Genomic DNA, 24,173 nt, shown 5'->3' with positions numbered 1-24,173 from the left:
TTAGTTAAAACTAGGTAACAAGTCACTAGCAAGTGGAAAATATTTCTACCCTGTTCTCTTAGGAAAAGGCATCTTCCTGAGGTGAGATTTATTTGCATAACTGCATAGGCCTTTTTTTTTTTTTTAATACTTTGAAATGGCAAAGGATGAAAAACAAAATGTTTAAATTTCCATGTCAAGATAGGCAGAATGTTTCTTTTCATTTTCTTCTGGATTTGTAAGGTGCCTGACCCAGAGTACACAAGAAAAAAACTTTGGTTCCCTCCTCTTCATCCTTTCAAGTTTACAAAGATGTAACTAAAGATTTTAGCAGTTAGGACAAGCATCTTCACCGTGAATTATCTGGTAGCTTCCAGTATAATAAATTATTCTTACCCACTAGATACTACTACACTCAGTTTCTTTTCTTACTTTACCTGTTTGCATTGTCAAAGTTGAAATGCAGCATATTAAAGTGATTATACTCTTTAAAAATCATGGAAACTTTTTATTTTAAAATGTATATGTAAATAAATAAAACAGAAAAATCCCATAAAAAATGTTTGCACAGAGGGCTAAAACATGTCACAGGGGTAAAACCTGACAAAAGTTTTTGCTGAAGTTTCTTTACTTTTCTCCAAGTTACCTTGTGTGCTTCAAGTTTCATTTGCTATTTAGACTTGTCATTCCCAGTTGACTAGGAAATTTAACGCTGTTTAGCCAATGTTTCAAATCTGAGGCAAAGAGGTCTCGGTGGTTTATTGGTGGGCCCACGTATCAGGACCTGTGAAGGAGTTTTCTTGAGGTGAGAGTTTTAAGCGAAAACTCGGCTTCTGTTGTTAACCACAGGTTTGAAATCAACATCATTTGGCATCTGAAGTGTACCACACGCCGGTGAGGTAAGCATCCAGGCATCAAATGAACCTTTTTGACGTCACGAGTGATAAAAGCCTCAAGCACTCCTGGACTCTAGGCTGAATGTCACTGGCTTGTTTGGGAATTGGGTCTCTTCTAAGCTATGTAGCATTAACTTGCTCTGCTGCCGGCTGGATGACAGCTGATCGAGGACTCTTCAGGGCGGACTCCTTTCTAGATGCACCCATCTCCACCCTCAACCCCACTCTTCTCTCTCGCGGTCGTCTAGGAGCACCAGGACCCATTTCGGGGTCTTCTGTCTCCAGCGAGACCTACCAGTGCAGGCTTTAAAAGACAAGAAGGAGGCAGAGGAACAGCAAGAAGTAACCGCACTGGTAAGAGTCATCATAAATGGCAGGACACCTCCAAGACGAGGCGACCAGCGCCGTATTTGGCCGCGGAGGCCACAGGCACAAGCATCCTCCGACCCACCGCCCGACTCCCCCGCCCCAACTGCCCGGCCGGGTCACAGTCACGTGACGGGGGAGCGGCGCGCGCCGGCGGCGGCGCGGATTGGCTGGCGGCTGGAGCGCGGGGTTTGATGGGAAGGAGTTGGCCGGGCCCAGAGCTCTGTCAGTGGCGGCTGCTGCCTGCTCCGGAGGCGTGCTGCGCGGCGGCGGCGCAAGCTGGCAGAGGTGGACGCCAGCGCCGGGCTTTGCCCGCTTCTCAAAGGTAGAGCGCTCCAAAGGAGGGCCGTTGGGAGGGCGCGGCGGAGGGGAGGCGCACTGAGCTTTTCCCTGGGAGATGCGCGCCGGTTCCCCCGCTCGCCTCTCCCGGGCGCTCGGCCCCACGCCGAGTGGCCTAAGAGCTCCGGGGCGGCGGCTGGTCAAGCCCTGCCCGGCTGCGCTACCCAACTCTCGCCGCCTGGTCCCCTTGGTTACCCAGCACCGTGGCAGGGGTGGCTCTGCAGTGCTGGGGACTCCCTTCTGCCCCCGAAGGGGAGGTTGTTCCCCAGCTCTGTTCTCGGAGATGCCGGGGGTGACTGGATTGATTTGAGCATCGGCTCTTTGGCCCGCCTGTGTCTAGGCGAAGGGTCACAAGGTGCTCTGCTAAGCGATCGCTTTGAGTGTTCTACCCGTCTCTTCTTTGAGTTCGTGCGGAGGCGCCGTGAGTTGGAAAGATCTGGAGGGATCGAAAACTGTCAGTGTCATGCTGCTCGGCCCAGGCGTGTGGGCGTGGATTCTGTGCTGCTTAGAGAAGCCTCTCGGCAACCCTCGTCCTTGTTTGGGGGACGGTGGGTGGTCTAAGGGGTGGAGGGAAGGGCGAGGTTGCGTAGGTGTCATAAGCATGGCAGAAGGAGAAGAGCAGATCTAAACTACATCAGGAGTTTCAATTCTTTAATATTGTGTATGGGGATAGAGAGAGTTGGGATTGGTGAACTCAGTTTTGCTGATGGTGCCCTCACAGTGCTAAGTAAAACCCATGACTCACTGAGTTTTCCATGTTCCGCCTTTCCCAGTTGGCTTCTGCTCTGTGGTCCCTTAGTGTCGACTGTGTTTTGTCCTTTCTCTGTGGCTTGGATGTCACCACTGACAAAATTGACCCTGTTCAATAGCGGTTTGTGTGGATGTGAGTAAACTTGGTGTGAGGCATATGTTCGAACTGGCAGGGAATGCCAATCTCTTGTCCTCACCAGCCCCCATGGTTCCATTTTAGGAGGACCAAGTTGATTTTGAACACATTTTTTTTTAAACAAAAGTGGTGCATTTAAAATTAGAATTTTAAGTTTCTCTGTTCTCTACTGAGGTCAGCCCAATGCTGTTAATAAACTTACATAGTGTTTATATATTATTAACTTGAAAGAGAATATAAAGAAAGAAGTTATATGGCTATCAAACAGGTATGATTTCATATAGACATCTTTCTAATCAAATAGTCTTTTTTTTGGTGGTATTTAGTTCAGAATGAACATCGACTTACCGTGAAGACCTTAATCATGGAAACTTCATCATCATATAATTAATCATGAAGAACTTCATCATCATATAATAAAAGTGCTTTTAGAGGTGTACTTCTTTTCAATAATTTTATTTTTGAGCAATATGTGGTGGTTTGGGGTATTTCAGAATTGCCTTTTTCATTTAGGAAATTTGAAAGTTACAGTTCCAGAACAATCACTTTTAATCTTAAATTGAATAGTACAATATGTTATAGAAGTACTGTTGATGGTGATTGAATAGTTTCTACTTAAGTTTGGAACTTAATAAACATAAAACTAAACTTCTTTACTGTTAAAGGCCTACAAGGTTATTTTAATGGAAGAATCTGCGAAGTATTTTGCTTTATTTTTTATACTAGGGAAAATGAGAGCAATACAATTTCAGTTAAAATACAAACTGTAATTTTATTTTCCAATTTTAAAATTATGAAACAGTTCTTTTCTTTATAAGAAGTTAGAAATTTGTTCCATATGAGAACTGTTGTCTGTACTGCATGTGTTTTCTGGTAATAGTAATAATAATGGCCACAATTTATTACACACTTACTATTTGTTGGAAAATGTGCCAAGGGATATGTGATTCCGTTTAATTCATACAACAATTCTGTGAAGTGTAGATATTTTCACCACTTTACAAATGCGGAAACTGAGGCTTAGAGAGTCTCATTTACCCAAGATAATGTAGCTAGTATGTAGTTGAGCCACATTTTGAACCCAGACCTTTTTTACTCCCATTATTTTAATCTGACGTGAAGTGAGTTGAAAATTTAAGAATAATGTGCCCCATGATTTTAAATTCTGACACCCAAACCTGACAGTGAATAGCAGTTAATAGAAAACAGTTAAATAGTACGGTGGGCGTTGTTATTGAAAAACACATTAGATGCACCCAGCTCTTAAGGTCATGTGAGCTCCCATTGTGATATCAGAGTAGAAAGAGACTCTCTGTACATGTTCATGGAAGAGTTCTTGGGGGCAGGCCACTTAAGATCGAGCCATCTGTCCACTCAAGGGCAAACAAATTGATTTATGCTTCAGAAAGAAATGCTGGTTATTTGGTTTCCATGTTTTTTCCGTGTGTTCAAAGGAAGCAGAGATGGACTAGAAAATGGCATCAACCACAGCAGTAAAAACAACAATTTGTATTGAGAAATTAGTATGTGAGAGGCACTGTTGTAAATACTTTAGAATGCATTATGTCACTTAAGCCTTTCAACATTTAAGAGGTTCCCTAACTATCCCTCCTTTGCAGATGAAGATACTGAGTAATTGAGAGATTAAGTAATTTATTTGCCCAAGGTTTCATAGAAAGTAATGGGCCACGGGAATTGGAGTTAGGATGTTTGGGTGGCAAGGAGGGGAAAAATGTTTGAAAATGGAAGCGGTATGAAAATAAAGCTATAGACAAATAGTTGATTTATTTAATTTTGTTATGCTTTTATATCTGTTGGAAAGTTCTGCCATTACCTGTGTGTTATAGTAAACCAGGTTCTTTAACAAATACCAGAATTTGAAAGGAAAATTGCTGGAACAGTAAGCATTTACTGGTTCTTTGATTGTGATCCTGAAAGCATGGATTTAATGACTATTACCCTAATGTTGTTTTTGAGGATAAATTTAAAAGCGCAATCCTCTGCTTCAGACATCTTAAAGGCTAAGCTGTAGTTTGTTTCATTAACACCAAAACAATCCTCCAAGCAAATAATTGATGTCAAAGTTGGAATTAATTGCAGTATTATGCATATATTTCATATTGCGCTTATTTTAAAAGTGATACGCAGTAAGCAAGTAAAGGCAGTGCTTGCAGACTTTTAGTATCAGTTCTGCCCCTAGCTGGAGCTACATGATTTTGGTAAATCGTTTAGCTTCTCTTCCAGGTGGATTTAAGCATTCATATTTAAGCAAATGAAGGAATTGGGCTACATGATACACTGTACTAACAATGTCTCTTGTGTTTATAACTCACTTTCCATTTCAGTAGCTCTGTTTACCAGCTATTTGAGAATGTCAGGGGTGCTTTCATATATTTTATGTATAAATATTCCAATCTGATCTATATAAAGCAGACTTTATTTCTGATCTCGTGTTATTGGAAATAACTGGTTGCTTTTTAAAAAATCAAAACGAAAATACTGTATCTGGCTCTGCTACTTAATATCTTTGAGACCTTAGCAAATTACTTCACTTCTCTCGCCTCAGTTTCCTCATTTGAAAATGGAGGGCCAGTAGTATCTGAATGATAAAATTCATGTAAAGCATTGGTTTTAGGGGCTACTAGAGATTAAGTGCTTAGCAAGTGTTTACCTGATATTGTTATTGTCATTACTTTCAAATATGAAAAATTCTAATTTGTGATGGCTACAAACTTAACTTGGAGGCATGTAACTGTTACAACGCAAAATGTGCAGGTCAATTGTGTACAAAACAATGTGCTAGACAGTGTTAGGTCCAAAATAGTGGGATGGTATATACCTTGAAAATACCAGGTTAAGTGGTTCATCTGAATCTGCTTTCCCCAGTTACCTTTCTTGGTGATTATTTTTAGCTTCTTAAGAAGGTTTTAAGACTATTTAATGTCTTAATTCAGAAATTTGTGCTTTTATTCAGTAAGGTTCCTGGATTTCTTATAACCGAAGTTTAGAAATTTGAATACTGAGTTAATATTGAAGGATTAATATTTAGATTGCGTTTTAAATGTGGCTTATAACATTCATTATATTTATAAACTTAAGAATTTTTCAAGATGTCCCTAAAAGTTACTTTGTAAGTGTAAGTATTTCATAATTAGGCTCTTTGTTACTTCTTTAACCAAGAAAGTCTGAGATAAATATGCCTTATACTAATTCCAACCTATAAATAGAATTGCAGAGTGAATGTACTTACTTGGTACTGGCATTATTTTGTGATTACATTCATGGTTTTAAAAATTCTAAGAATTATGGCCTAACTTTTTTGGGTGGAAATGAAGTAGTTTTAGACATTGGCAGTATATAACTATAACGTAAAAATATGTAAGTTTGAAAGTGTATTTTCACTATTTCAACTTAAAAGAATAAAAATTTTTATAATTATTGACTGGTAAATTGATTTAGAATATAATATTGCTGATACATTTTCAAACATATAGTAATATTATATTACATTTGAAAGTCATAGAAAAACAACTAAAAGAAGGATGTACAGCCAGCTGACATGAAGGTCAACTAACTTGAGGCCCTTAGACACAATTTCAGAGAGAAAAGTTTATTTGGGTGTTGAACAGTAGTGAGTAGACCAGAAGTCTGAAAATAGAGTGGCTTTGGGCCGTTTCCTCTGAGCTAATGGGCAAATCACTAAACCTCTTTTCATTTAATTTTCTTATCTGCAAAATAGTAATAATGAAGGCTATGTTGTGAAAAGTGGTAGTATTATTAACTCTAATTACCGAAAAGAAAATTTAGACTCAGAAACAATAAATGATTTGCTCTAGGTCACAGGTAGCCTTGTAACCCTTATTTTTTTATTCAAAATCCAGTTGGCTATTATTGCTTTTAATGTGATGTTGTTCTAAACATTGTAAAACACTCCTCATTCCAAATAACTAGGTTAGTTGGGAGATAGCTGAATGATAGAAATGGTTGTATTTAAGCCCGTGTAGAATGAAAGCAGTATAGTAAAACTTTGCTTACAAGAACAACACAGGGGACCTACTTAAAAGAAGAGAAATTGCAAAGTGGTATGAAATGCATTTCTAAATGCCTTACCATTTAAAAGCCTTTTCAGCCTTATTTTCACTTTTTAAATATGTCCTGGCTTAGAAGAAAGAATTTTTTAAAAGGTGGACTCTATCCCAAGACTGTCTGAATTAAAATTCCACTTAAGTAGAGTCTAAAGAAATTAGTATTTTATGGTATTTTTAGGCAGTATTGCAACAGCTAAATTTTATAGTGAGTTTGCTGTGTGTTTAACTTAAAATTTTCGAATACTTGCTTTATTTCTAGTTGTGAATTCCTTTGGACAATTGATGTCATTTGTTATTGTGCCCAGTTTCTACAAATAAAAGATGGGTGGATTATTTTCTCGATGGAGGGTAAGTTACCTTTCTTTCTAGCCAGTAATTAGTCTAACATAAAATTGTCACAGAAAGCTATTTGTGAAAGTCTCCCTTATGTAGACTTGAGTAGTAGTTTGATATCTCTAACTTTATTTGATTTTTAAAAATTTCTTCCTTATGAATTAGTTTTTTATTTGGACTTTAATAGCTCTACTTGCTATATAGGTGTCTAATGTCTCTGTTTAACAGAATTATTTCACTTTGACTTATGAATTATTTTTATTTCTGATTTGTGCATTCCTGTACAAATGGTAATTTTCTTGTTTTCTTCTCATACTGCTTAAATTTCAAACTTACTTGAAAGATAGTTGAAATTAAGTATTCTATACAATACTTACGTTTGTACAGGCTATATCTTTTTGCTTAAAGCTTGTCACAAATATTTACTGAAGTCACACTAAATATACTTTTAAGCATTGTAGGTTAAACAAAAGTAAAAATGCAGTTTGATTTTATTGGTTAAACCTTTAGAGGAAGTATCTCAAATTTAGAGCTAGAAAGTATAAAATATATTGATAAATGCTCTTCTCTAATATAAGAGAAGATAATATAGTTTAGGACAAACTACTTTGCTTATTTGTTGATTTCTTCTTATCTTAATAATGGAGTCTAGCAATACTTGGTGCTCAGTTTAGTTTTGGGACTATTGCTGGAACTGCTTCGTTTTGGATTGGCATTATATTGATCCCTCCTCTACGTTTCTGCCTTTGGATCAGATTTATCTGTTCTTCCTTTGTCTTTAGTGTTAGGTTGAACCATATGAAGTTGCCAATATTCAATAGCTTTGACTTACATAAACAGCAATTTCGTATGGTTCAACCTTATGTTAACAACTCTTGTGGGAACTATAATGAATTGATATTCATTACCCTCTTAGATTATTGCATATATAATTGGTAAATATTTTCTCAAGTTTTGTATGAGCCATTTGGCTGGTTTTTATTCTAGGTGGTATAAAAAATATCTTTGACAAACAATAATGAAGTATTCTAAGATGCTCTTTTAAAATCTGATCTTCAGAAAAGTATTTTAGGAATTCAGAAAGGAGGTAGCCTATTGATTTTGACCTCGAGAGTCCTAAGTGAACTTTTAGTAATAGCAAATGACACCATCTTTAGTCTTGAATTTTTTAGTATGTGAATTCTTTTGAATAATCATATCTAAGAAAATTTTTCTTGGAGGAAAATTTATTTCTCCTTATAAAAGTATGCTCTATTGGGGTTGAGAATGGCAAAAATTGAGCTATCAGAGTTGAAAGTACTTCTAGGAATAAAAAGAAGTTAAGTGGGAAGGTGATTATTTCTTTAATCTTATGTAGTTCTGTTTATAATTTTTATTTAAATCAATCTCATTTATAAATAAAGAAGAATACATATTGCTTGATAACATTTGGAAAAACTTAATTTTGGATTCAAATGTTCTTTTATGATTATATAAATCAAAGTGTTTCTAAGTTTGCAGTAATGAGTTTTAATGCTCTCTCTTATTTCTCTTTCTATGTCAGACAAAACCTTCAACTGTAGAAGTTCTGGAAAATATAGATAAGGTAAGGTATATTCCTTGGCTTGGGGGTATTTTAATTTATTTTAGGTGTTATGTAAATATTATTTTAATATATATTATTTTGGAGACCATATCTGGTATGGGAATTTAGAGGTGATATACAGTAAACCTGAGAACTTTGTTACATGATCTCGAGAAAATCCAAAGTCTATCAGTGACTTAAGAAGTCTGTGTCAAGTAATAGAGCCTGTTAGAATGAAATTAGATCTACAGCGTGGTGCAAATCAATGCTGCAGATAGGGTAAAGTAGATTATAAAATAATCTGCAACAATTTTAATCAGTCTGCAAACTTCATAGTTTTTTATACTTTCTATCATTATCAAAAATGGTTATTCCTTGGGAATATTAAGAGTGCTGAATAGATTGAAACAATCTAGTATGTGTCACTGTTTCAATTTTTTGAATTCTTCTTATAGCCAGATTTTTTTTTTAGGCTTTATACGGGGAGAATTATTACTTATTTGATTTTAAAAAATACTGCTTATTGATGCCAGTTTCATCCCTCTGATCTTTGCTAATTTGACAGGTTAAAAATAGTATCTTAATTTTGTATTTAAAAAAGTGATTTGTCAGAATAGGTGTTTTCATATATTTTTAACTTCATTTTTTGTTTTCTTTTTCATATTATGTTCTGTTTTTAAAATATTAAGGGGGCTGGCTTGGTGGTACAGCAGTTAAGTTCCGCACATTCTGCTTCTGTGGTCCAGGATTTGCCAGTTCGATCCTGAGTGTGGACATGGCACTGCTTGTCAAGCCATGCTGTGGCAGGCGTCCCACATATAAAGTAGAGGAAGATGGGCATGGATGTTAGCTCTGGGCCAGACTTCCTCAGCAAAAAGAGGAGGATTGGTGGCAGATGTTAGTTCAGGGCTAATCTTCCTCAAAAAAAAAAAAATTAAGATATTATATTTTGTTGAATTTTAAGAGTTCTTTCTATATAACCTCTCTATCATGTTAAAAATTTTTAACATTTTAATTTCCTTATGAAATTTGAGATAATATAGAATAATTTTCTCTTAACAGGAAATTCAAGCATTGGAAGAATTTAGGGAAAAAAATCAGAGATTACAAAAATTATGGGTTGGAAGATTAATTCTCTACTCCTCAATTCTCTATCTGTTTACATGTTTAATTGTATACTTGTGGTATCTTCCCGATGAATTGACAGCAAGACTTGCCATGACACTCCCATTTTTTGCTTTCCCGTTAATGTAAGTAAATTGTTGTTTTTGTTGACCTTTCCTCTTTCTGAACAGATAGTTTTAATATATTCAGTCTCTTTTTGTTGTGAAATAGTAATGTCTCAGATTGAATAAATTTTCATTCTTTTTGGCAGTTTGAAAAATATTTCTCTAAAAAAAGTAGGACAATTGTTTTAAACCTTTATTTGCAACTCAACATACCTGAGGAATATGGCCCAGTGACATTAGTAATAAAGGCTCTATATGGCAGTCTTTTGTGATTCTCTGGTAGATGATCATGCTCCGTTAGGGGTGTTGGGCATGGAGTGGGCATTTCAGATTGTGGATACTGGAAAGTGAGGGACGGTTTGTAAAACAAAGAGGACAACTGCCCCAGTGATTCTGAATATATTCCATTCATCCCACTTTTCTTTCCCTTTTTTTAGTCACTGCTATAAAGCAATTGACCCTTATTTTAGAAATATTTTATAATATAGCACTTTACAGAAAGTGTATTGTGATTGAGAATTTTGAGAGACAATTGAATAAAAAATTTGGTCATTCAATCAACAAACATTTATGGGTCTCAATTGTGTAGATGTTGGATTATAATGGTGTACGGTACACAAAAATACAAAAATCTCTGACTGTAGATCTTAGACTACATACTTAAATTAAGTAATAAGTATGATGAATGTTATGAAGGAGAAGTGCCAGATACCATGGGAGCATTTAACAGGGGCCCTGACGCAGTCAGGGGTGGAGGTGGGATCAGGGAACGGCCTTTGTATTCATTTTCTATTGCTGCCACAAATTTAGTGGCTTAAATCAACACCTCTTTATTATATTCCAGCTGTGTAGGTCAGAAGTTCAAATGGCTTGATTGGGTTCTCTGTTTAGGGTCTTACAGGCTACAGTCAAGGTTGTCAGCTGGCCTGGGGTCTTATTTGGAGTCTTTGGGAGGGTGGTGATACTTACAGGCTAACTTATGCTGAATCTGTCTGAGTTCCTTTTCTGCCCCCCACTGGGGAGAAAGCTCTGCTTTTAAGGGTTTAACTGATTATATTAGACCTGTCGAGATAATCCAGGATAATCTCTCTATCTTCAAATCGCCTCAGTAGTACTTAATTATATCTGCCAAGTCCCTTCACAGCAGTACCTAACTTATTGTTTACCTGTATAACTAAAGGTTAGAGATCTGGAAAAAGCAGGGATATCTTTATAATTCTGCCCATCATGGTCTCCTTGAGGAAGTGATAGTTGAGTTTGAGACCCAAAGGGTGAGTATGTGCATCAAGGGTGGTGTGACATGATAGGTAGTGTGTGAGGCAGAAGGAACAGCCCTAATGGAGGATAGAGCATGGTAGGTGTAAAGAATTGAAAGAAGGCCAAAGATTGGATTATAGAGAAAAGTCTGGATATTTAGGTAAGGGATATTTCTTATAGGCCTTATTGTCCATGATAAGGATTTTAGGTTTTACTCTAAGAGTAGTGGGAAGCCATTGAAGATTTTTAAGAAGGAATATAACAAGATCATATTGTTATTTTGAAAATACCACTGAGGCTACAGCTTGGAAAATAAATTAGGCATAAGAATGGAATTAGGAATAAGAATGGATCTGGAGCCACAAGTGGGAAGGTTATGGTTGTCTAGGGGAGAAATGATTGATGGTGATTTGCACTTGAGTGGTGGTAGCAGGGTTGAAGAGAAGCAGGTGGACTGAATGAAATGGATGGATTGAAGAGATTTAGGAGGTAGAATTGAGGTAAAACGGGAAGACTCTTGGTGATTGGTTGGATGTGGGGTGAGGAGGAAGAATTGCATCAAGGATAAAATTCAACCTTAAGGCTTGATAAATTTGGTTGGTGGTAGTGTCTTTCATCTAAACAGGGAACAACATGAGGAGTTGCAGGTTTGGTGGCCCACTGAGCCTAAAATACCTATGTCTATCCAGATTGAGCTGCCCAGTGGGATGGTTAAGTATGAGTAGGAAGCTCAGAGGACAAGTTTGAATGGGGGATAGATATTTAGGATTTGGCAGCCTATAAATTCTAATCAAAGCCATCCTCTGTTCATTCAATAAATATTGAGCACCTGCAAAGTTTTAGGTATTGGGCTAGACCCTAGTGATTGAGAAAGTTGTGACAAGATCTCTGCCCTCATGGAGCTTACATTCTATTGGGGTTGGAGATAAAAAGTGAGAGACAAATAAACATAGTTAATTTAGAGAGAGATAAGTGCTATGAAGAAAATAAACAGGGTGGTGAGAGGAATAGGCTGCTTTTAGGATGGTCCTGGAAGGCCTCTTTTGAGGAGGTGGTGCTGGAGTTGAGAACTAATGTATGAGGAAGAAGCAGCGTGGAAAGAGTTTGGATTTCTGGACAGTTATTTATATATTCAGTATGTAGTATCACATATATCCATAGATAGATGTAGAAAAGGATTATCATCAAAGTATTGATGGTAATTCTCTCTAGGTGGTGGAATTTTAAGTAGTTATTTCTTTCCATATGCTTTTTGGTATTTGAATTTTTTTACACCAATGTTTTCTTTAAATCCTAAAAACAAAAACAAAAGTCCAGGAGTTGAGAGAAGATCTTTCCAAAAAGAGAGAACAGAAAATGCAAAGGCTGTAAAGTAGGAGAGAGCTTGACTTGAGTGTCAGAAAGATAGGTATACCTGGAACGTATGATGGAGAGGAAGAGTGATAGGAGGTGAGAATCACGCGGGATCCACATCATGGAGATGCAAAAGGAGTTTGAATCTCATTTTGGGTGAAATGGGAAGCTTGCAAAGGTTTTATGGAAGATAAAGGTGAGATGGCATGATGAGATTTAAGTTAAGAGAATCGTATGTGCTGCCTTGTGGAGGCTGAGTAAGAAGACAAGAGTAGAAACAGACAAATCAGCTAGGAGGCTGTTACAGAAGTTTAATCTAAAGATGAAGACGGATGGACTGCCCAGTGGCAGTGGAGATGAATAGGTGACTTGGAAATATATCACGACAACTTGGTGGGAGGCCACGGAAAAGGAAGAATCAGGGTGATACTTAGGTTTTTGGTTTACATTTCGGCGAGGGGCAGGGGAGAAAGATCTTTTTCTTCGGAACTGCTATAGTAAAGTCTTTTGTTTAGTCTTTAGGGCAGGGCATATTTTGAAATTGGAACTCCTGGAGCTTATAAAATTTTAACTTTGTATGTAGACAAAAGAGCCAAAAATTGAATGCATGCATATTACAAAATAATTGGCTGTGCCGTTTTCTTTATTTTCCTTTTCTTTTGTAATCTTTTGGAATGCTTCTTATCCCGGGTGTAGCAGTGGATTTCATAATACGGAGCCTCCCTTCCCCTTATTTCCCTTCTATTTTTTCTAAGAAAGAGGGGAGAAAAGAAATTTAGAAAGGGAATCAGTGTGAGATGTTTAGTTGATTTAAACTTCTTTTAAAAACTTTTTAAAAACCCACTTGACATCCATTTCCGTATAAAAATTGATTTTCTGATTATAAAAGATTTGTATCTAGTTGCAAAAGAATGTCTCACAGCTCTACTGTGGTAATTCTAACGGCTATCCACAAATTGTGAACTATTAGATCTGCTATTATGCCTCAGAAGACTTTTTTTGGCAAATAAGTAATATATTAATTGTTTTGAAAAGTAGAAAAACTTCATTTAAGAAATATTTATTTCTTCAGTTTGATCTTCCTACTATTTTGAGTGTGAAGCGTTATTACCCTTACTGTGTCCTTCTGCCTGTTCTGCATCACCTGCATCTAGTATTTCTGGGCTTGTTAAGCTTCAGAGCCATTTCTCACTTTGTCTCATTCATGTGTGTGACCTGGGTCTCAACTGCTGCGGCTTCTGTTTCAGTGAGCTCTTCACTTTTGGAAGCATAGACCGGTTATCCAACAAAGAATAGAATTGTCCTTCTGATTGATGACAATCAAAAAAGCATGAAATAAAATACAACAATGTCAGAGTGGAAGTTGTGGTAAATAGAATGAAGGCTTACCACGGGACATTTTCTTTTGCGTGTAATATGAGCTATTGCCCAAGCTTATCTCTGGACTTCTTTTCCTTTGGAAACAAAAGGTTTGAGGTCCAGACCAGGGTTTACTTAAAGAGATGGAGGCAGAAGGAGCAGTAAAATGTATGGGTTTACTCATCCCTGTCTATATTGATTTATAAAGCTTGGAAATCTACCTGATAGCTGCAAAAAATGACTGCTATCTCTGCATTCCAAGTTTCCCAAATGCTTTTACTGGACAGAGAAGTCAGGCATTCAGGACTGAATGTATATTACGTAACCATAACTATTCCAAAGTTATGTTTTATGGTAGAAAATCAGTATTCTATTTAAGATGCTTTGAGATTTTATTATATCTTATTTTTAGGGTGTAATATGGAGTAACTTGGTGTGATTTCAGGGTATTGTTTTTCTGCCTTTCAGATTCAATAATATCTTTATATCTCTGATCTTTTCAGCTGTTACTGAAACTGAAATTTTAATCTAAATGCTGAGCTTATTTCATAGGACTCATTAAAGCTGTGCTGCATAGTAAGGGAAGGTTTGGGTTACAGTTAAAATCTTGTATTTCTACATTATTCTGGCAGACATGCATTGCCTTCGGAGTTGGTTCGTTTTCTGAGTGAACAACCATTAAGTTTTGTCTCTACCCTTAACTAACTCTACAAGCAATCTTACAGACTTTTACTCCTGGATCCCTTATTCTTACAGATTATAACTTTCTAGAAATTCCATTCTGTATACAGTCATTTCAGAGATCAACTCACGTAAAATGTTTTCTTTCCCAGAGGATTTAACCATGTTTCCCCTCTGTGTTTTTTTGTTTGGGTTTTTTCTTGCCTCTTAAATGGGATTATGAGGGAAGAATTTTAAGCAAAGGAAATGAAGAAGGTGGTCCTGTCTCTGTTTCTTTTCTTATTTTTCTACTTAAATTGAAAGCCATTTGAGGAGAGAACTTTGATCTTAGACAGTTTTTATGCCTCCTTCCCAGTCCTGCTTCTTCCAACTAGTTGTAATAGATGTTTCTTCAATCCAGCTGGAAGGTTGACGAACATAATTTGTAGCCTTTTGAGGAAAGTTAAACATTTGTTTCATGACACTCTAATAAAAATACAAAGTATCGCTCATCAACTATACTCGACTCTTAAAGGAGAAGATATCTGTGAACATCTCTTGATATTAAGGAGACTATTTACTCTTAGGTTTGGTAGGTAAGAAAATCATTTTGCAAGCATCCCTTTTGCAATATTGATAGTTATTTGAATATTGATAGTCACTTGATAGAATTTTGTACTTAAAGAATTGTGTATTGAGACATAACTAAGAGACAAATACTATTCTTGAATGGGAAGACTCTGTATTGTAATGAGATGAGTTCTCCCTAAATTAATCTAAAAATGTATGATCACAATAAAATACCAGTAATACTTAAAAAATCTTGGCATGCTTGTTCCATAATTTTTAATGGAAAAATAAGCAAATAAGAATAGTCTTGAAAATTATAAAAAAGAAGAGGAATGAGAAGCAGAGGTTTACCAGGCATCAAAAGACTTCATAATAATAATAAAAATTATTGTAAATAATGATAAAACAATAATAATAACTTGCATTATAAAACTTCATTAATTAAAAGTTTGCTATGGTAAATAAGGAGAGCCACAGACCAAAGAAAGAGCCGTAAGAATCCAGAAATAAATCCCAAAAGGAATTTTTATGTATGGTTTTTATATATAATAAAGGTGACATTTCAAATTGTTGGGGGAAAATGGTGTTAAGTTATATCCAAAAAAGTAAAATAAACAAAGCTTGATTCCTGCCTTACTCCTTATACCAAAATAAATAATTATTATTAGTTTGTCTGAATGTGAAGGTAATTCTTGCTAGAGCCTTTGACGGTTGAATAAACTGACAAAATAGTCAACATAGTTATAAATATTGAGACCTGTATATCTTTTCATTTTTAGCTTTATATATTGCTAAATCTCATCTAAAAACATTGCAGTAAATTGAGTAGGACTTAAGTGGTTGTTGGAAAGAGAACCCTTAAGTTTGGCAGAAAGGACTAAATAGGTGAAAAATGCTTCATATTATGAACGTTGGTGAAAAACTATCAGAGGTTTATGGAATGTTAATCCTTTAGTAAAAGTGAGAAAGGTTTGATTATATTGGTTGAGTTTTAGGTATTCTGCTATATTTTAACTTTTAGCATTTTTAATTTTAGTACAGTAAAACACTGAATATTAAGGACTTAAAATGTTTACTCTATCTAGAGTGTGGTTCTGTTATATTGAGGCTCCAAGTATTTCCGTTAGAACACGTTTGTAATTTTATAGTTCAAGTCACTAGGTATTATTTAACAGAAATTCATGCTGTACTAATGTTGCAAATAGCATCAGTTTCATTCAGAAAAGAGAAACTGTAGTGATCTGATGAATGTGAATTAAGAAAGAGTTTTAAATATGTCTTGGAACTAATTGTATTTATGAGCTTACTGATTTTCTATACTAATTTTGTATTCAACTACAATAATTGTCTTGTTTTTAATAAGTTTTTCAGTCGATTCTTTGAGAGTTTCCAAGTATGCAGTCATATCATTTGTAAACAGCAATAATTTTAACACCTCCTCTCAGATTTTTTGTCTGAGGTTTTCTTCTTGGCTAATTGTGTTGGCTAACACCTTCAGGACAATGTTAAGTTATAGAAAAAATAGTGGACATCCTTGAATTGTTCCTTGGGAATCCTTCTGATGTTTCCCCACTGGGCATTATTCTGACTTTGGGATTGAGACAGATATATTTTATCACATTAAGGAATTTTCTAGCCATTCATATTTTATTTAGTTTTCTTTTAGATCAAGAAAGATTGTTGAATTTTGTTGAATGCTGTTCTATCATCCATGGAAATAGCTGTATGATTTTTTTATCTTACGTCTCTTGATGTGACGAATTATATTAAATATTGAATTCAAATATTGAAATCTTGATTTCCAGGAAAATTTCTACTTTCATAGTTGTAATCATTTTATAAAGACATCTGAAAGCTTTTCTGTATTTTTTAATGCTCTGGAACAGTTTAAATAGTACTGGCATTATCTGTCCTTTACAGGTTTGGTAGTATTCCTTTTGAAATCTTTTGGGCTTGGTGCTTTTTATAGAGGGTAGCTCTTAACTTTTAAAATTCAGTAGTAGTGGGGCTGGCTCCGTGGCCGAGTGGTTAATTTCGTGCGCTCGGCTGCGGTGGCCCAGGGTTCTGATCCTGGGCACGGACATGGCACTGCTCATCAGGCCACGTTGAGGCAGCGTCCCACATCCCACAACTAGAAGGACCTGCAACTAAGATATACAGCTATGTACCAGGGGGGTTTGGGAAATAAAGCAGGAAAAAAAAAAAAAGATTGGCAACAGTTGTTAGGCCAGGTGCCAATCCTTAAAAAAAAAAAAAATTCAATAGTGGTTAATCTTGTAAGTTTTCTGTCTCTTCCAAGGTGTTTTGTTAAAAATTATCTCTATATATAAATTACCTTTTCTACAGTTTTAAAATGTATTTACATAGTGTTGTAATAGTAGTAGTCATCATTGCCTCTTACTGATTTTTAAAATTTTCTTTGTATCTATGACTATTGCTTCCTTATTTTTATTTTCTATCTTTGTATTAGTTGTTTACATACTTTTTTTCTCCCAAAGAACCAGCTTTTAAAAAATTACTTATTTTTGTTAATTCTTTTTTCTTTTCCTTAGCTTTATTTTATTTTTGTAACTTAAATTGAATGCTTAATATATTTATTTTCATCTTACTTATTAACACAAGACACTGTACGCATATGTATTTGAGGCCGTGATATTTTCTGACCGCTGCTTTAATGTTATCCCACAGGTCCTGATATGTAGTAATTTACTTTGGTTGTTTTCTAGATATCATAATTTTTTTCTTTTTCTTTTTCTTTTTTTTAGTTTTTGTAATCTAAGTGTTATTTCCAGGTGGCAAATGTGTGTTTATATGTTTGGTTTTTGGCTTAATTACTATTTGTAGTTTTATTGTATTGCTTTCAGAGAATACTGTTGAGTCATATTTCTACTTCTTTGAATTTGTTGAAACTTTATTTTGCTGGCATGCTATTTGGTCAGTTGTGTTTTATGAACACTTAAAGATGTATTCTTTTTTTTTAAGTACACAGAGTTTAATATTCTCAATGAGAACTATCTCATTCTGTATCCTAATAACAATATCTTTCTACTTCTCTCTGTATTTTCTTTAGTTTTGCTTTATGAATGTTGATGCTTTGCTGTTTGATGAATAGATATTCCTGTTATATCTCCATTGTAAACACATCCTTTAAAAAAAAACTTTTTTATTTTGAAATAATTATAGATTTACAGGAAGTTGCAAAAAAAAAAAAAAAAGATGTATAAGCAGGTCCTGTGCACGCTTCACCCAGCCTTCCCCAATGGTAACATCTTGACTATAGTAAAATATCACAGCCAGGAAATTGACATTGGTTCAATTCACAAAGCCTATTCAGATTTTACCAGTTTTACATACCACTCATTTGTGTGTGTGTTTTATATTTCTGTGAAATTTTATCACACGTGTAGCTTCATGTAACTACCCCACAATTCAGATCTAGAACTGTTCCAAAACCACAAGGCTTCTTTTTGCCACCTCTTTGTAGTCATACCAACCCTCCTCCACCTGCTCCATTTCTCACTCCTGCCACCCACTAGTCTATTTTCCATCTCCATAATCTTGTCATTTCAAGAATGTTATAAAATGGGATCACATGGTATGTAACCTTTTGAAATTGGCTTTTTTCACTCAGCATATTCTTGAGATCCATCCAAGATGTTAAGTGTATCGGCAGTTCCTTTTTATTGCTGAGTAGTATTCCATGGTATTAATGTGCCACAGTTTGTTTAATCATACACCTGTTGAAGGACATTTGAATAGTTTCCAGTTTTTGGCTATTCCATATAAGGCTGTTATGAACATTTGTGTACAGGTGTTGCTGAACGTAAGTTTTCATTTGTCTGGGGTATATGTCCAAAAGTGCAATTTCTGGGCATATGGTAAGTACATGTTTAGTTTTATAAGAAACTGCTGAACTTTTTTTCAGAGTAGATGTACTTTTTACATTTCTACTAGTTATGTGTGAGTGATCTAGTTTCTCTACATCCTTGCCAACGTTTAGTATTATCACTGTTTTCTATTCTGTTTTAATCATTCTGATGGGTATGTAGTGATATCTCATTGTGGTTTTTATTTACATTCCCTAATGGCTAATGATGTTGAACATCTTTTCGTGTGTTTATTTGCCATCTGTATCTCCTCTTCAGTGAAATGTCTGTTTGTATCTTTTAGTTTTCTAATTGGATTATTAGTCCTTTTTCTGTTGGGTTTGAGAGTTCTTTATATATTGGAGATATAAGTTCTTTGCTCACTATATGATTTGCAAATATTTTTTCCCATTTTATAGTTTGTCTTTTCATCCTCTTAATAAGGTCTTTTGCAGAGAAAGTTTATTAATTTTTCCTTTTCTGGATTGCACTTTTGTTGTTAAGAACACTTCCCTAGCTGTAAGTCCTGAAGATTTTCTTCTTTGCTTTTTGTTTTAATGCTTTTTTCCTTCTAACATTTTACATTTAAGTTCATAGTCCACTTTGAGTTAATCTTTATATAAGGGGTGAGGTTCGTGTTGAGATTCTGGGGTTTTTTTGCCCATGGATGCCTAATTGCTCCAGCACCATTCGTTGGAAAGGAACTGCGTCCTTCTTAACACTACACTATAACGTGACCTTTTTTTAGTTTAAAGTTTTTTTTTGAGGGATCTCAAGTTCAACCTTGTAGGGTATTAAGATCACAACCCTTGTTCTGTTTGTATTTGCCTAGTATACTTTTGCCCTTTGTTTTGTTTTCAACCTTCAAAACCACTTAGATGTCAGTTTACATTGTAGGCTTGGATGTTGTTTTATGATCCAGTCTGACAGTCTTTTTGTTTTCCTCTGGTGAGTTTAGCTCACTTATGTTTATTGAAATGAAAGACAGTCTAAGTTTTGAAACATAATTTTCTATTTTGCTTTTGGTTTTTATAACTGTGAAAAAATCTCTAACTATGTAGTATGTTTACTTTGGCCTAGTTATTTGTAGGAAGTGTGTGTGAGTATGGAGGTGTGTCTTCCTATGTTCCAGGCTGTCTAGAATTTTCCTTATGATCCAAGAATAAGTGTGTTAGTTTGTTCAGCTTTTATTTTTCCCCAGCCAATAGAGTTAGGCTACTGTATTTTTTTTGTAATAGAAAACCTCTTTTCTCTCCTGCTGCCATAGAAATAGAGTGTTCTTTGTAAATAGTGCATTCCTGAATGATTTCCTTTAAGCTCTGTCTTCTCTGTTTCATTGTGGGAACCAAACTGAGGAGTTTCTGCCTGTAGCATGTGTATCTCATTCTCATTGTTATAAACATGGATTTTAGGCTTTACACTTTGAGAAGTTTATCTTGCTACCTCTTTGTGAGAGAAGCAGTTTTCCTTCTCTTCTTCCACTGTTTTCAGCCCCTACATCATCTCCATTGCTTTTGCGAGCCCTTCCACATATTTTGAGGGCTGTGTTTTAGCTCTATCTTAATTTTATCAGAAAAGGAATTTATGTTTTTGTTTTTGTTCTCCTTGTTTGGATGATTTTTAAGAAGAGAAGGAGGAAATGGGGATTATGCCACTATTCTCAAAGTAGGTGTCAGTAATAGTATTGTAACATCTTCACAAAACATGTTGCTGTATTTTTATAAGTTATATTTAATTATTGGGAGAGCAAAACCTTTATTGGGATAATTAGAATATAGATTTCTAAAATACTTTAATTCTTTTTCTAAATTTTATTTTAAAAATACAAAAGAATTTAATTTAGCTTTAAAAAATAACTAATTCTATGTGTTCTACCTTTTAAAGTCTTGAAGACTTGACGCATGGAAATATGTATTGTTTGTCAGCTCATTTCCTCCAGTAGTAGTTGTGATAAAAACGAACAGGAGAATTTATTGTTCACAAAGTGGGGCATTAGTGAGTTTTATTCTGAAGTAAGGGAATATATTTCAATTCTTGTAGTTTCTACCCTTTGAAAATTATATACACTATTAAAAAAGTATCTACTCGTTTAAGGAAATTTACTGATTTCTTACAGAATTATAGCTACCATCTCTGCAATTCCTTCTCCTGTGTCTCTATTTTCTTTCCCTGTACTTTTTTTCTAAGTCATCTCTATCAGCTTGCCACTGTTTCAGTGGCTTTGCAGTGGAGAAATAGTATGGGACTTTTCTACTATCGTAGGATCCTTTGAGGGTTATGAGCAGTACGGTTAACCTCTTCTGTCATCGCCCTTCCCTTGATAAGGACAATGTTCAGTGTCTGTATTGCTTAAATAGTTGTCCAAGGACCATATAGCAATCTGGTACTGGTTGTTTGGTGTTTTCATATCCTAAAAATAAATCATCACAATATAAAAAGCATGTATTAGTTATCTATTGCTGTGTAACAAAATGCCCTAGAATTTAGTAGCTTAAAACAATAAATGTTTATCATCTCCACAGTTCCTGAGGGGCAGGAATGTGGGAGCAGCTTTGTTGGGTGGTTCTGACTCAGGGTCTTTTATTTGTATGTAAATTACAGTTAAGCTGTTGGCTGAGGCTTCAGTCACCTCAAGGCTTAACTAAGGCTGGAGTCTAAGCTCACACACGCAGTTGTTGGCAGGCCTCGGCTCCTCACTGGCTGTTTGCCAGAGATCTTTGTTCCTCACCACGTGGGCCTTTCTATGGAATTCCCTGAATGTCCTTGTGTCATAGCAGTTGCCTTCTCTCAGGCCGAGTAATCCAAGAGAGAGAAAGATAGTGAGTGGAAGAGGAGTTCCAAGATGAAAGCTGCAGTCTTTTATAATCTAATGTTGAAGTGACATACGATCACTTCTGCCATATGCTGTTGGTCACACAGACCAACACTGGTGAGAGAGGACTACACCAAGGTGTGAATACCAGGAGATAGAGTTCACTGTTGCCTGCCCTACAGGCTGACTCCCAAGAAGAGCAATGATATATTTCAATGGAGAACTAATTTTCATACTTATTATCTGAATTTATATTCAAATACAATGTATTTCTTTTATAACATGATGAATGTTTTTATACTTATTCTGCTGTGTTCTATGGAGAAAGACATATTTGCTATATTTACACTGAATTTAAGAGATGACTTTGACAAGCTGGTGATTAGGATCATTCTTTGATTTTCTTTTAATATAATTTGATGTCTTACTAATGCAAAGCCTAAAGACTTATCCTCATAAAATCTTAGGAAGGAACTGTTTAGCTGAGTTTACTTTATCAGTATTTATTTGAAGGTAAGATTTTTTTTACCCTCCAGAAAGCTCCAGATCTCTCCAATGTTAAATAATAAGGAAGGAGCAGCAACTTATATTTGTATAATGCTCTGGATTTGTAAAACCTCCTTTTTACTTTGATGCATGGGATTAGACAAATTTTTGGAGTTGATATTTACTTAGAAGGCATTCTATAATTTGTTTTTAATTTTTGAGGGGTTCATAGACCCCTTTGAGAATGATGAAAGCAATGGCCTTTCCAAAGAAATGCAATTATACATACAAAGGCGATTTTGCGATTCAGAGGGACCCTCAGAAAGTCCATGGATTTTAGATTGAGATTTTGTCTCCTTTGAAAGCACCGGTAGACTTTCTGATGGTCTCTGAAAGGAGTACTTTTTGATTTTCAAAATATAAAGGGAAACAATGTACCTAACTCAAATTGGAAATGTGTGTTTGTTTTCATTTTATATGCCTTTTTATTCATTTATCCTAATGATCGTTTTTGTTTCTGAATTTTACTTCCTTTGTAGAATCTGGAGCATAAGAACAGTGCTTATTTTCTTCTTTTCCAAGAGAACAGAAAGAAATAGTAAGTTTAATTTCTTAGTTTTTATAAATACATTTAAAAAACCCATCTGATAGTGCATTGTTTGTAATTGAATGGCAGTTTGTGAAATGGTATGTTGAAATGACATGGTAAATATTCAAGAGTTGATTAAAGCATAAGAAAGGTTATGAGTGATCAGGATGGTTCTGTTTTTCATTCGTATTATTTCTGTCTTATTCATTTAGAATTTTTTTTACACAATTCATTTCTTTAAATTGAGAAATTATATTTGTTAAATTAATCTTTATAGAAAACTTATGTTACTATGGAATAAAGTATAATTACATATCTTTGATTTTTTCTATTAATTGCACCATTCTCGTTAACCTCACAGCCCCTAGGCTTTTGTTTTTGTTGAAATGTACAAGTTATGATAAAACCTCCTTCTGTATTTGTTGTGTGTATGTACAGATTTTAAAGATTTTCAGGTCTTAAAACTATGAGTTGTAATTAATCAAAGATGCAGATTTCATTTAAAATGAACTTTATGTGTGACGTTTTTCTTATTTTAACTTTTCATTATGGAAGATTTCAAAGGTATACAAAAGTAGACTGAATAGTATAATGAACCCTCATATACCTATCATACAACCTAAATAATCATCAACCCATGGTCAATCTTGTTTCATTTTTACCCTCATCCACTTCTTCACTTCCTGTACTATTTTGAAGTATACCCCAGATATATCTATTCATAACAGACTTTAAAAAAAAGCACAATATATTATCATACCTAAAAAAGAATTTTAGTGTCAAAATATTTAATATAAAAATATTAAATTTCCAATTATCTCATGTCCTTTGCTTTAAAAAATATTTTGTTTGACTCAAGATCCAAGTAAGGTTCATACAGATATATGACTTTCAAACTGCCCTCCTTGCTCATCACTTGTCTCCTGCTCAGTTTAGTTTCTGTGGTCTAGCCCAATGACCATCTCTTGCAGACACTCTTTTTTTTTTTTTTAAAGATTTTATTTTTTCCTTTTTCTCCCCAAAGCCCCCCGGTACATAGTTGTATATTCTTTGTTGTGGGTCCTTCTAGTTGTGGCATGTGGGACGCTGCCTCAGCTTGGTTTGATGAGCAGTGCCATGTCCGCGTCCAGGATTCGAACCAACGAAACACTGGGCCGCCTGCAGCGGAGCATGTGAACTTAACCACTCGGCCATGGGGCCAGCCCCTTGCAGACACTCTTGACTCCTTTGTCCCTCTTATCATCCTACTAATCTTGCAAACTGTACCTTGTTTAATTACAATTAAATGCTTAATCTTTGACTGGCAAAACCTTATCCTGGTTAAAAACATTTATATATTTAATCTATGCCTGCATCAGAAAAGCTAAAATTTGTTAGAAGAAAATCATACAGTGTGCTGACCAGACTTATTTTAAATCTATGATTGCAAATATCAAATGTGCAGTCAACAGTACTACACAGTTCTATTTTACAGTTAGTTCCCTAGGAAATTCACTTTTTTTTTCTTTGAAAGCATTGTTTGAGATTGTATTTCTCCTTAA

General features: G+C 35.3%; 1 protein-coding gene across 3 annotated transcripts in view; it reads left to right on the top strand.

Moving 5' to 3' along the window:
- The first annotated feature begins 1,407 nt into the window (after window positions 1-1,407).
- Window positions 1,408-24,173, top strand: part of LNPK (lunapark, ER junction formation factor) — a 66,208-nt gene continuing 43,442 nt past the window's right edge. The window contains exons 1-6 of one of the 3 annotated variants that reach the window (XM_070508146.1): window positions 1,408-1,566; window positions 6,814-6,906; window position 8,000; window positions 8,431-8,472; window positions 9,514-9,701; window positions 22,583-22,641. In XM_070508146.1, the coding sequence (XP_070364247.1) occupies window positions 1,436-1,566; window positions 6,814-6,906; window position 8,000; window positions 8,431-8,472; window positions 9,514-9,701; window positions 22,583-22,641 (514 nt within the window). In that variant the 5' untranslated portion in view covers window positions 1,408-1,435. The remainder of the gene's footprint in view (window positions 1,567-6,813; window positions 6,907-7,999; window positions 8,001-8,430; window positions 8,473-9,513; window positions 9,702-22,582; window positions 22,642-24,173) is intronic. The other 2 variants (XM_070508144.1, XM_070508145.1) reach the window with 2 other exon arrangements.

The sequence above is a fragment of the Equus asinus genome, chromosome 4, assembly GCF_041296235.1.
Source record: "Equus asinus isolate D_3611 breed Donkey chromosome 4, EquAss-T2T_v2, whole genome shotgun sequence".
Taxonomy (NCBI): domain Eukaryota; kingdom Metazoa; phylum Chordata; class Mammalia; order Perissodactyla; family Equidae; genus Equus; species Equus asinus.
The sequence above is the reverse complement of the archived record's forward strand: the minus strand, read 5'-3'. Positions and strand labels throughout refer to the sequence as shown.